Genomic DNA, 10,992 nt, shown 5'->3' with positions numbered 1-10,992 from the left:
GATCCGTGGAGCTCAGTTTGGACAAAGTCCTCTGGATGTTTGCAAAAGGCAGTCATGTGACCCGAAAGGGTTTAGTTTATGGTTCCATGGCAAAATGTGATCATATGAGCTTCATATTATTCACATTTTTCATTTAATTCACATCCGAAATGATATTTGTCTAAAGACTTGAGCCGCGATTTCTCTGCAGAGCGATCAAATGCTGCTCTTCTGGTAAGTTGTGGCTGAACACACATCCTGGGGGTTTCTGGGAAACCTGAGATTGTTCCCTGCAGAGATCAGGTCGTGTTTGTTTGCCCACAAATGGCAAAATGAATCACACCTTTGCAAATAAAACAGTCATGTTCCTTGGAGAAGATTTAGTTGTGTCACAATATTTATCACATTCCCATTGACATGCAAAGTAGTTGCGTATTTCAGGCTTCAATGTTTAACCCAGGAAGAGTCTCTGTCGTTGCATTTACAAACAAATAGTGGCTTAAATGAGGCCCCGGTCGATTGAAGTTAATATTCAACTGTTTGCTGAGCAAATGCCAATCTTTCACTCTCAGGAATACTGCCATCCACAGTACTTGGTCGCTCCTTTTTTTTGGGACAAGACAGCAAGTATTTTTGTAATTTCCATTAAAGGTAAGCGAATTCTTTCACTAAAACACTGCTGTGTATTCTGACCGTTTGAACTCTTAGTCCAATATTGTTTTTTTTTAATGATTCTGTCATTTGTGCATAGAGTAATTAAATTGTGCAATAGCAGATAAATCCACTTTTCATCTGTGTTTTGTTGATACTGTTTGAGATTGGATGTACAATCTGAATACACATCTGCAAATACCACGTTAGAGAGTTAAATGAATATCATTAAAAGAATTGCCTGCAGCATCATTTTATAGAATGAAAAATGCATAATATACTCCAATGTGCCTGAATGACTGCAGTTCAAGACAAAAACCCTCGAGTGTGATTTTTGTGGCTCATGTTTTATGCATATTTTCAGATGATTTAGGCTGTTTTAAAAGAGGTAGAGTCAAAGTGTTCGAGACCGTCAGACTATACGTCACATATAATCAAACAAGAGGTGAGAAATTCCTGTTATTTCATGTGTGACAGCAACTGGCTGGTTAAGAGTACTTGGACTTAAGAGAGATATTGATTTATTGCACAGTACACTCAAGTGCTTTGAACGTGTGGTATAAGCTTGTGTTTGTTTTTTCTTAAAAAAAAAAAAAAAAAAAAAAAAGTGAACAGAAAAGACCATTTCCAAGCGAATTTGCTCGATCTTTTGCAGTTACATTGTAAGGACATGGACCTCTGCTTGACACTCCTGTTGTTCTGTCTCTGCAGCCAAGGAGCCACCGTAAGCTACTAAAATCCCTCTGAAGTGTCTGCACGATCATCTCGGTCTGTCTTAATTGTGGATTACTGTGCTTTGACAGAATGCTGGGGTGGCAGAAAATCAGTCAATTCCTTTGGTCCCTCTCATTGACTTGATGCCCAGTCAGCCCATAGAGGTCAGAGCCGACGCAGAACCACTTGAAACTTTGCCGTGGGGGAAACCTTGCGCTCAACTTTCTCCACTGTTCCTGCCGACAGAGTGAAAAAAGCAACAGTACGCTGCAACCAGAAAATGCAGATGTTGCGGTGAGCGGCGGCGGCGGCGGCGTGCCCAACGGGACCTCGTCGGACGAGGAAGCGGCCGAGGGCTGCCTGTCCGTCAGTCGAGGCGCTCAGTCCCGGGAGGCCGTCGCCGCGGCCATTCAGAAGCTGGGCATACAGCTGCTGCAGAACCTGGAGACCACGCCGGAGCAGCCAAACGTCATTATATCTCCTTTAAGCATATCCCTCGCCCTCTCCCAGCTGGCTCTAGGTACGCATGCCCCCCCCCCCCCCACCCCCCGCGCAGTTTCGACGAGTCACATGGTACCCAAGCATGTATGTGATTAGCCCACATTTGATGAATGGCGTCAGCGCGTCGTCCTTGCTGATGGCTGCCTTGGGGACGATGCCCTGCGCCCGTCTGATTATTGCTCTGGTCTCCTTCTTCACAGGTGCAGTAAATGAGACCGAGGAGCTGCTGATGCATCATCTCCACGAAAACAGCCTCCCCTGCTACCACCAGTCTCTGCACAACATCTTGGTCCACCTCAGAAACAATGAAGTGCAGATTGCCACGCGGATCTTTTTGCGTCAAGGTTACTTTCTGCGTGAAACACACTCCTCCAAGTCGAGAAGGCCTGCACGCCTCCGACCTGCAGGCAAATCACGCCGAGTCATCCTCAAGGCCGCGTGTGTCTCTCGGTTTCAGGGTTCGTGCCAAAGCAAGCATTTCTCAACAAATCCCAGCGGCTGTACGACTCGGAGCCGGCCACCTTGGAGAGCCTGCAGCAGATCAACGACTGGGTGGAGAATGCAACCCGAGGCCTGATGACCGACTTCCTTCCCGCCCTCCCGCCCAATCTGCTGCTGATGCTCATCAACGCCGTCCACTTCAAAGGTGAAGGAGGACTGAGAGGCCACCGTGTGACACAGCGTCCAGCGCTTCAGTGCTTCAACGTGGTCTTTTCGGCTAATTTGTGTTCCTTATGCGCTCGCCTCTCTCGCAGGAGAGTGGAAAGCTCGGTTTGACCCGCGCTTCACTTCCAGAGGCGTGTTTTACCTCGATGAAAAGCACATGGTTGACGTTGAGGTGATGGAAGATGCCAAACATCCCCTGAGTTTATTTATTGATCAGGAGCTGGAGGCTCAGGTAAAATGCTCTTTGGAACCGTGGCACACAAACACTCTCTCTGGTCTCCTGTGTCCTACGCAATTCTTTGTTTACGGCCAAAAGGAATATTCTCTTTTAAAAAGGTTAATTTTGACCACAGGGGTCAATCCTTCACAGACATGACGTCTGCAAAGTTCCTCAAGTTTGAAAATTGGATTTTAATTACAGATGAAAGCAGTATTTTTTTTCCTAAACATTTAAAACATCTACTAAGAACAATAACTGCATGTATCAATTAAATAATTAGTTTGACAGGAATAAATTTACACTCCAACTCAACAAAAGTAAACTTCTGCAATTTGTGAATCGTCAAAGGAATATTAACATAACAACACAGACGGATGGGATTGTTAGAACTCATGAAACCAGGTTTCTCGGGGTAAAACTGGATGAAAAAACAAACTGGAAATCTCAAGTTAAACATCAACAAAACCGACTGTCATGAGGCATTTCAATACTCGGGAAGACAAAACCCTTTGTGAACCACAGCGCATTCCACATTGAATGTTACTGTTAAATCGTATTACTGTACTTTAATTACCGTTCAGAGATTTGAGGTAATACTTACAAATGTTCACTACGTTCACTTTGTGTTCAGAATAAAAGAAGGGAGGGCAAAAGGATCATTCATATTATCCACTGTTTATTTTCTTGCTGGTCGCTTTGCTTTGTTTTGTAGTTATTTGGGTTTGATGTTTATGAGTATGTGATTGGTTTATTCCAACACACACACACACACACGTGGCTTCAGTCACGTTTAAACGTCACATCTTCTCCTTGTGCAGGTTGCAAGCTTCCCGTTCCTCAACTCTATGAGTTTGCTGGTGGTCATGCCTGTGTCTGGTCAGGTGAACGTTTCCTCCCTCTCTGCAAATCTCAATATTTCTCACTTGTATAACCGTCTGCCTAAAGAGAGGGCCGTTCAAGTTAAAGTCCCCAAGTTCAAACTGGAGTATGCTCAAGAGTTACAGGAGGTTTTTACGAAATTGGGTAAGAAGCTAATTATGTCCTGTCATCCTTTTGGACGCTTCTGCTGTGCAGGGACACTAACCCTCTCTGCTCTGGATTAGGCCTGGGAGACATGTTTTCCAATCCCAACCTGGCTGACGTGGCAGACGGCCCCCTACTGGTCTCCAGCGTGATGCACAAATCCAGCATGGAGATAAATGAGGAGGGTGCAGAGGCTGCTGCAGCCACCACTGTGGTCATCTCCAGGGCGTCCAATCCCGTCTTCCACCTCAGCCAACCCTTTTTCTTTGCACTTATGGATGATAAGACACGGGTACCGATCTTCATGGGGGTCATCAACAACCCAAATCCTGGTGCACCTATTTTGCAGAAATCCGATTCTGGAAACATGGATAAAGTGGGATTCCCAGTCGAAAAGAATCACATGGGCTCATATGGAGGTCCGCCTAAGTAGGGATGAATATCTGACAGAGTGTGCACGCTGGATAAATATGTTTGAAACAGATGTTTCTTTTTTCCTTTTTCTTTTTTTTTTTTTTTGGTTTGCTTCATTTAATACAACCCAGTAAATAAGCCTAATATCCCTGATAAACGATGCAGAATTAAGATTATTTTGCAGCATTAGACATTAACTCAAGGTCAAAGGAATCCATCAGTTGAAAAACACGACAGAAGTACGTATATTCACGGTAGATATTGTTTAATTTGACATTGCATGCATGTTCAAAGTTAGGCCAAACTAATCTGCGACAGTCAGAACGGTACGGTCTCTGTGCATATGCTGTCAGATGGTAAAATTGGTCATGTGATGGGTCAATAAATTCAACTGATCTAACTCCTATGTTTTGGTAAAGAGTTTTATTTGTGACACAATCTTGGCAAACTAAATGAAAAAATAAAAATGCTTGTAGATGAATGTGAGTTGACGCATTTCATAAAAAACAGAGAAAGTGGAAGACAGCTGTGGGGAACAGGTGGCAGTTTCATATTTCCACATTCAGATTGTGACCAATTAAGGGAGAAACCAGCAAAAAGTATCTCAGGAAAGTAAGAAGCATAGTGTGCTGTTGAATCTCAGATTGAGCAAAACCAGAGTTGTTTTGAGAGGACATTAGCTGTATCTAACGCTTTAAAAAAATGTTTTTTTTACCACAAATCTTCCACAATAATTGTTTGTTTGGTTCCAGTTGTGAAGAAAAGACCCAAATTTTCTCGATTTTATTTCGGCAACCTCTCATGTCCCTTCATGACCCCCACCTGCCACTGTGAATAATGGGCGGATATTAGGACATATTTCCAAATAATCTGGTGCTTTTGCTGCATATTTATAGAGATGATGTCAGACGAAAATGTTCTGAAGGAGAGGTTGTCATTTCCAGTATTAGGTATTACCATAATTAAATAAATGTGAGAAACCGATGTCTGAAACCTGTGTATAATGCTTGACTTAATTCAAGACATAATCTACATATTTTATATATTTTTTGGCAAATTAACTGACGTGTTAATACAAAATATTAACAGAGAACAAACGCTTATTTACTTTTTTGTCAAGAAAAAAAAATCAGTTTCATACTCATGATATAGAAAACAATTTGAGGCAGTCTTTCATTTATCGTTGTCAAAAATAAACTCTAACCTGAAACACAGTCGGGTCAACATATCGGATTTTCGCGCCTGTACCGTGAACGCACCACAATGAGCGCCTGACGTCACGCTGCCTCGCTGGTCTCACGTCAGTTCTGAACGAGCCTCCAGGCAGTTCATTCCTCTCTGCGATCAGACTAGGAACTGATCTCAGATCGGTGCACGGAACCGGAAACTGGAGGCTCTTTGGCGCGTTTCACGAAGCTGTTGGCGCCTTGAACACAATCTGCCAGACTTCTGTCAGTGAAACAGGCTCAGTTAGTCCAGCGAGTTTTTCCCTCTAAAGTCGCTTTTTTTTTGTCACGAAATCACTTCTTCGCAGCAATGACGAAACTCTCAGAAGGCGCGATAGAGGTAAGTTTGATCCTCAACGTGTGTCGGATGATTGAATCTATTTTTTTAAAGCATACATTGAAGCAGTAACGTGTCTTTGTCCAGGGAGATTAGCTGGTCACTCCTAATTTGCTTCAGCTTGGACGAAATAACATTTTACGTGTTAACGGCCTCCCATAACGTGCGCCAATCGTTAATATTTTGTTTATCGACTTGAATCTGCATGAGCTCACGTCAGCTTTCTTTTGTTCCAACGTTTGACCTGGTGCCGTGTGTTTGCAGGCTTTGTCAAATGGCATCACCTGCACCGACCCTGTGCTTCAGATGGTGGTAAGACACAAACAAACTCCTTAAACATCAGTGATCTGATGGTTCATTCAGGTTGTTGTTGTGCTTTATGTACAGTCACCACTTCTCAAACGCATCATGCACTAAAAATGAGCAACCAAAGCAGAATTCCATTCGCTTTTGAAGGGGATTAATATTCAAACTTGGAAGTGGTCTGTAAACAGTTTGTCTCTGGGTGGTACAATGGATTAAAGCGACAATAATTTCTAATCAAAGTAAATCGATTATGAAAGCAAACATATAAGCTGTATATTTTTTACCGCAGCTTTCCACGCCAACGTGGACAGGCTAAATCAAATCAAATTACAATATTTATATTTAGTCAGTTTTTCCACTCCCCACCGTATCTAAAAAATCTCAATAAGTTTAATACGTGTAAATATACGTACATTTGTGGTCACAAGAGAATTCCCAAGGTTTTAATGCAGCTGCATTCCGCTGGGATGAACATTTTAAGACGCCAAACGTTAAATCTCATCACATAATTGCTTTCAGTTGGCAGGAAACCTGACGACCCTGTTGGGATTAATATAAGCTGAGAATGTAGGATCACACATTCACTGGAAGATGATAACAAATTTTTTTCAGGAATCCGTTGAGCCGCTCTTCTTTTACTTTTCCAGAACATTCGTAAGATCGATGGCGGGAACGGTCCGGCTCGCTTTCGGGTGATGATGAGCGACGGAAAACACACCATGTCATGTAAGCTTTTCTCATCTTCATCAACATTCCTCACACAAACAGGAAGTGCAGGCAGTCGGGCCGGTGAGGCTGATAAAAATGCACTCAGGATAGTGTTCTGTTGTTTTACTTGACATTGAGTGAAGGATTTCAAGACTTTTCTAACTTTCTATGGGAGCCGCTGTTGCTCCTGAGTCGCTTTACCGAGCGGCCTTGAGCTGCCTGTGCCTGATTTGTTCCGTCGTCTCGTCGTCTCCGCAGCCTTCATGCTCGCCACTCAGCTGAACTGCATGGCGGAGGACAATCGGCTGGCGCCAAACTGCGTCTGCATGCTGAAGAGACACGTGACCAATATCCTGAAGGATGGACGGTACGTGGAGTCGTCCAGATTCAGCAGACATTTCGTGAAAAGGCGCGGACAAACGGGTGTTTCTCTGTTGTTCACTGACACGTGTTTTCCCCAGAGGAGTGGTGATCATTTTGGAAATGGAAATTTTGAAGCAGGCTGCGGAGGTTGGCGGCAAAATAGGCGAGCCCACGGCTTACTCTGAAGGTAAAACTCCAAAGTTCTTATGCTATGTTGCTGTAGAGCAGGGGAGTCAAACATGAGGCCCGTCGGCCAAAACTGGCCTGCAAGAGGCTGCAATCCAACCCAACAAACCACACAGACGATTGGAAAACATCTTAAAGAAAAGATTGATTGTTTTTTTTTTTTAAAACACATTTCTTAAGAGTTGTGCTGTTGAGGTGAGTTTGTTTAAAACGAACTATTGAAGGCGTTTTTATGACGTTTCACTGTATTTGGCTCCACAAAGTTCCAATTAAAGTGTATTTATGTTGAGATTGTAGCAATTTTCAGTAATTGTTAGTTTATTTTGTGGAATTACAGATTTTTCATCACGTATACTCACATACTCACAACAAAAAAAAAGTTTAAATTCAAAGGTTAATCTGGCTTAATATTACCAGTATGGCTCATTTAACATTAAAATAGTCTGCATGTGGCCCCTGGATTGTAACGCTTTTGGTCCCCCTGCTGCAGACAGGCTGTACTTTTGCCTAATGTGATTGTTGTTGTGCGATGTTCCTGATGTTCCCGAGGTTCCTGATGTTCCCGATGTGTCGTCCTCCTTGCAGGTCAGAGTAAAGGCCCACAGAATGCAGCTCCCGCCCCTGAAAACCGAGCTCCCCTGCAGCCTCAAAACAGAAACGAGAGTGAGTGTGAGCCCAACACAGAATTCACTTGGTCAACACGTGGACGACCACCAGGTGGCAGCATTTCTCTGTTGCCTCTCGTCCTCTGAGGGTCCAAGAGATTTACAAGACTCAGTAATCTTGACAGCCCCACTGAGAACCATTTTAATTTTAAGCTTACTCGGGAGTTGTTGTTTTTTCCGCAGTCTTATGGAAAAAAAAAAAAAAAAATCACCATTCTCCCGCAACGTATTGTTTCACGGTTAACGCGCCATACGATGATCTTAAACGGCCCTCGGCGATGGAGAACTGTCTCCGCTGATGTATGTCAGCAATTATAGTTTAGTTGGAGCGCTCTTCATAGACAAATATACGTGAACGCAGCAGCACAGACTTGCCAGGCGAGTGTGAACCAGCTCAACGATCGAACTGATTAATTTTTGAAGCGCTCAGTGGTCGGTGTCAGTGGATCGCGTCGCAGGAAATAAGTTTGAGCGGGAGACGTGCAGTCCAGCGGCGAGGAGGGCTTCTGCCGTCCTCCCGGTGTGGCGTGGCAGGTATCCCCCCCCCCCCACCCCCCACCTAATCTGCCGTGTGGGAATTGAGGTTGTGGCAAGCACCCCTCCTCATCGGCACGGTCATTGTTCATTTCTCTCTGTGTGCTTCTTGATCTGGGGGCTTAATTACCAGAAGTGCAGCGGTTGGCAAAGTGGGGAGGACTTAAGTGGACACTTTGAACTCTAATCCTCGGCGTGAGACGCACACAAATCAAATGTGCAGCGCCTGTTCAAACGGAAAATCTCAACAGTCGGGCGGCGCGGCGCGGCTCTCCGGGGGGGAAGAGCGGCTCCAGCTGGTTACGGCGTTTCACACTCTGCCCCGCGCCTGTGAAATGTGAATCATCCCTGGTGCCAAGATGCCGGATCACACTCCTCCAACTCGTCGGGCCGACGAGATTTTTTTTGTTTCCTCGTCTCCTCTCCTCGCGAGACCCCGGAGTGAACGGTGGCAAATTTACTTTTTAAGCCGTTCTTTGATGAAAACTTCTCCCGTGAAGAGGGAGATAATTACGGTGATCAAGCAAGTCGCAAACCAAAAGAAATTGGATTTTTGTAATTTGTCTCCGATGAATAATGTATGCTCCTCTTCCGTCACTGCTCTTCATGGATCGTCTATTTATTTATTTTGCCCTTCTCTTCCTCCGACAGAGAACAGAGGTTTCAGCAGAGACTTTGGGAAGAAGGCTCCGTCCGCCATGCCCAGCACTCCGGGGGGGAGCTCCAAGGTGGTGCCCATCGCCAGCCTCAACCCCTACCAGTCCAAGTGAGTGTTCCAATGAAACGCCAGAGGAATCCAATACTGTTTAAACTCGACACAGAGGCCGGGGGGGGGGGGGGGGGGGGGGATCTTCCTCTGTGATTTAGAAGAAGAAAAAAAAAATCACAGGCACCTTCAGAAGTTGCTCACATTTCATGAAATCTCCAGAGAAAATGAAGGTAATCTGGAATCGTCCGCACCACATTGTTTCTCACTCCAGTTGAAGTGCCAGTCTGACACGGCTGGAACGGTTTAAACGTTCGGGAAAAGCTTTAGTTGCTTCAAGAGATCCGACTTGTTCTCTTTAAAGTGCTGCGCCGGGTCAATTTGTCACCCGGGCGCCGGGGAAAACTTTACCGGCGGCGCGGCTCTGACTTAGCTTGTGAATGTTATTCGCCGCGCCGGCGACGTTTCCTGGAGTGACTGGAGAGCCTGATGCACAGGAGGGAAAGAGGCGACGCAAGCTTTTAGTGCGGCTTGAGGATGGAAACGACGCCGGTGAACGTCGGATCTGATTTCTCTTCACTTCCCCTCGGGTCAGTGTTCGTTTGAGGCGACAGCGCCCCCTAGCCAGCAGCTGGTGTCACTGCAGGATGCTTTCCAGCCGGTTTGGTCTCTATCGTGAAAGTGAACGCCTCCTGAACCAAATGAAGCGGCGGAAATTCTTGGCTCCGCCCCCCCCCCCCCCACACGTGAACCGAGTCCCAGACTCTCCGGATGTGAAAAGGCCCGCGAAACAGGAGACGTGAACGCGTGTGTGCGTCTGTTCCAGGTGGACCATCCGAGCCCGGGTCACCAACAAGAGCAGCATTCGCACGTGGAGCAACACCCGCGGCGATGGCAAGCTGTTCTCCATGGAGCTCGTCGACGAGAGCGTACGTTTTCCTCGTGTGTGTGTGTGTGCGTGTGTGTGTGTGTGTGCGCGTGCGCCGCAGCCGCGTTAACCCCCCTGCGTTTTCTAACACAGGGCGAGATCCGGGTGACTGGATTCAACCAAGAGGTGGACAAGTTCTACGGCCTGGTTGAGGTTGGCAAGGTGAGACGTTCCTCCAGATGATGAGTCGGCGCGTCCCGGGCGTCTGCCAGCGCCGCCTTCCAGCCGCCGTTAAACACAGATTTGGCCGCAGGCTCCTCTATCAAGCGCTGCCAGGACTTGGTTAACGCCACAGAGAGTATGAATGAGTCAATCTGGCTGCACTGTGTTTGAACAATAAGCCGCTTATAATCATCTGCCAGCCTTTGTTGACCCCCCCCCCCCCCCCCCCCCCCCCTTCCCCGTCGACAGTCCTATCTTATTTGCACCAGGTGAGTCTGTGGACTAACGCTGGGGGCCCGTCTGCACGCTCCAGGTCTACTACATCTCCAAAGGCTCCCTGAAGATCGCCAACAAGCAGTACACCTCTGTGAAGAACGACTACGAGATGACGCTCAACGGCGAGTCCACCATCGTCCCCTGCGACGACAGCGGCGACGTTCCCATGGTGCAGTGCGAGTTCATCACCATCGCTGACTTGGAGAACCGAGACAAAGACGCCATCGTCGGTAAGGGGAGATGAGCGTGACGACCTAATAACCCCCCCCCCCCCCCCCCCCCCCCCCCCCCCGCCTCTCCAGTTCACTTTATTTTGGGGCGGAAAAGTGGTAAACAGCCCGGAGCCTTAACTGCAGATACAACAATATGACACACTGTCAAGATAAAACCTGAATATCTTTGAAAAAGAGATTTAATCAGCAGGAAT

The 10,992-nt window shown here is 46.3% G+C and overlaps 2 protein-coding genes across 2 annotated transcripts in view; both read left to right on the top strand.

Moving 5' to 3' along the window:
* Positions 1-1,288: 1,288 nt before the first annotated feature.
* serpinf2b (serpin peptidase inhibitor, clade F (alpha-2 antiplasmin, pigment epithelium derived factor), member 2b) lies at positions 1,289-4,187 on the top strand (the record flags this gene model as incomplete). The annotated part of the gene is made up of 8 exons (XM_080503839.1): positions 1,289-1,354; positions 1,434-1,508; positions 1,591-1,864; positions 2,046-2,189; positions 2,303-2,491; positions 2,601-2,743; positions 3,550-3,754; positions 3,835-4,187. The coding sequence occupies exons 1-8, from the start codon at positions 1,301-1,303 to the stop codon at positions 4,185-4,187; spliced, it is 1,437 nt and encodes a 478-aa protein (XP_080359965.1). The 5' UTR covers positions 1,289-1,300.
* A 1,442-nt stretch (positions 4,188-5,629) lies between these two features.
* Positions 5,630-10,992, top strand: part of rpa1 (replication protein A1) — a 27,744-nt gene continuing 22,381 nt past the window's right edge. The window contains exons 1-10 of the mRNA XM_080502472.1: positions 5,630-5,734; positions 5,996-6,043; positions 6,685-6,763; positions 7,004-7,112; positions 7,207-7,295; positions 7,880-7,957; positions 9,145-9,259; positions 10,026-10,128; positions 10,221-10,289; positions 10,603-10,795. Of these exons, the coding sequence (XP_080358598.1) occupies positions 5,705-5,734; positions 5,996-6,043; positions 6,685-6,763; positions 7,004-7,112; positions 7,207-7,295; positions 7,880-7,957; positions 9,145-9,259; positions 10,026-10,128; positions 10,221-10,289; positions 10,603-10,795 (913 nt within the window). The 5' untranslated portion in view covers positions 5,630-5,704. The remainder of the gene's footprint in view (positions 5,735-5,995; positions 6,044-6,684; positions 6,764-7,003; positions 7,113-7,206; positions 7,296-7,879; positions 7,958-9,144; positions 9,260-10,025; positions 10,129-10,220; positions 10,290-10,602; positions 10,796-10,992) is intronic.

Source organism: Blennius ocellaris (genome assembly GCF_963422515.1).
Source record: "Blennius ocellaris genome assembly, chromosome: 2".
Taxonomy (NCBI): Eukaryota; Metazoa; Chordata; class Actinopteri; order Blenniiformes; family Blenniidae; genus Blennius; species Blennius ocellaris.
Note: the sequence above shows the minus strand (reverse complement) of the source record. Positions and strands in the feature narration are given on the sequence as shown.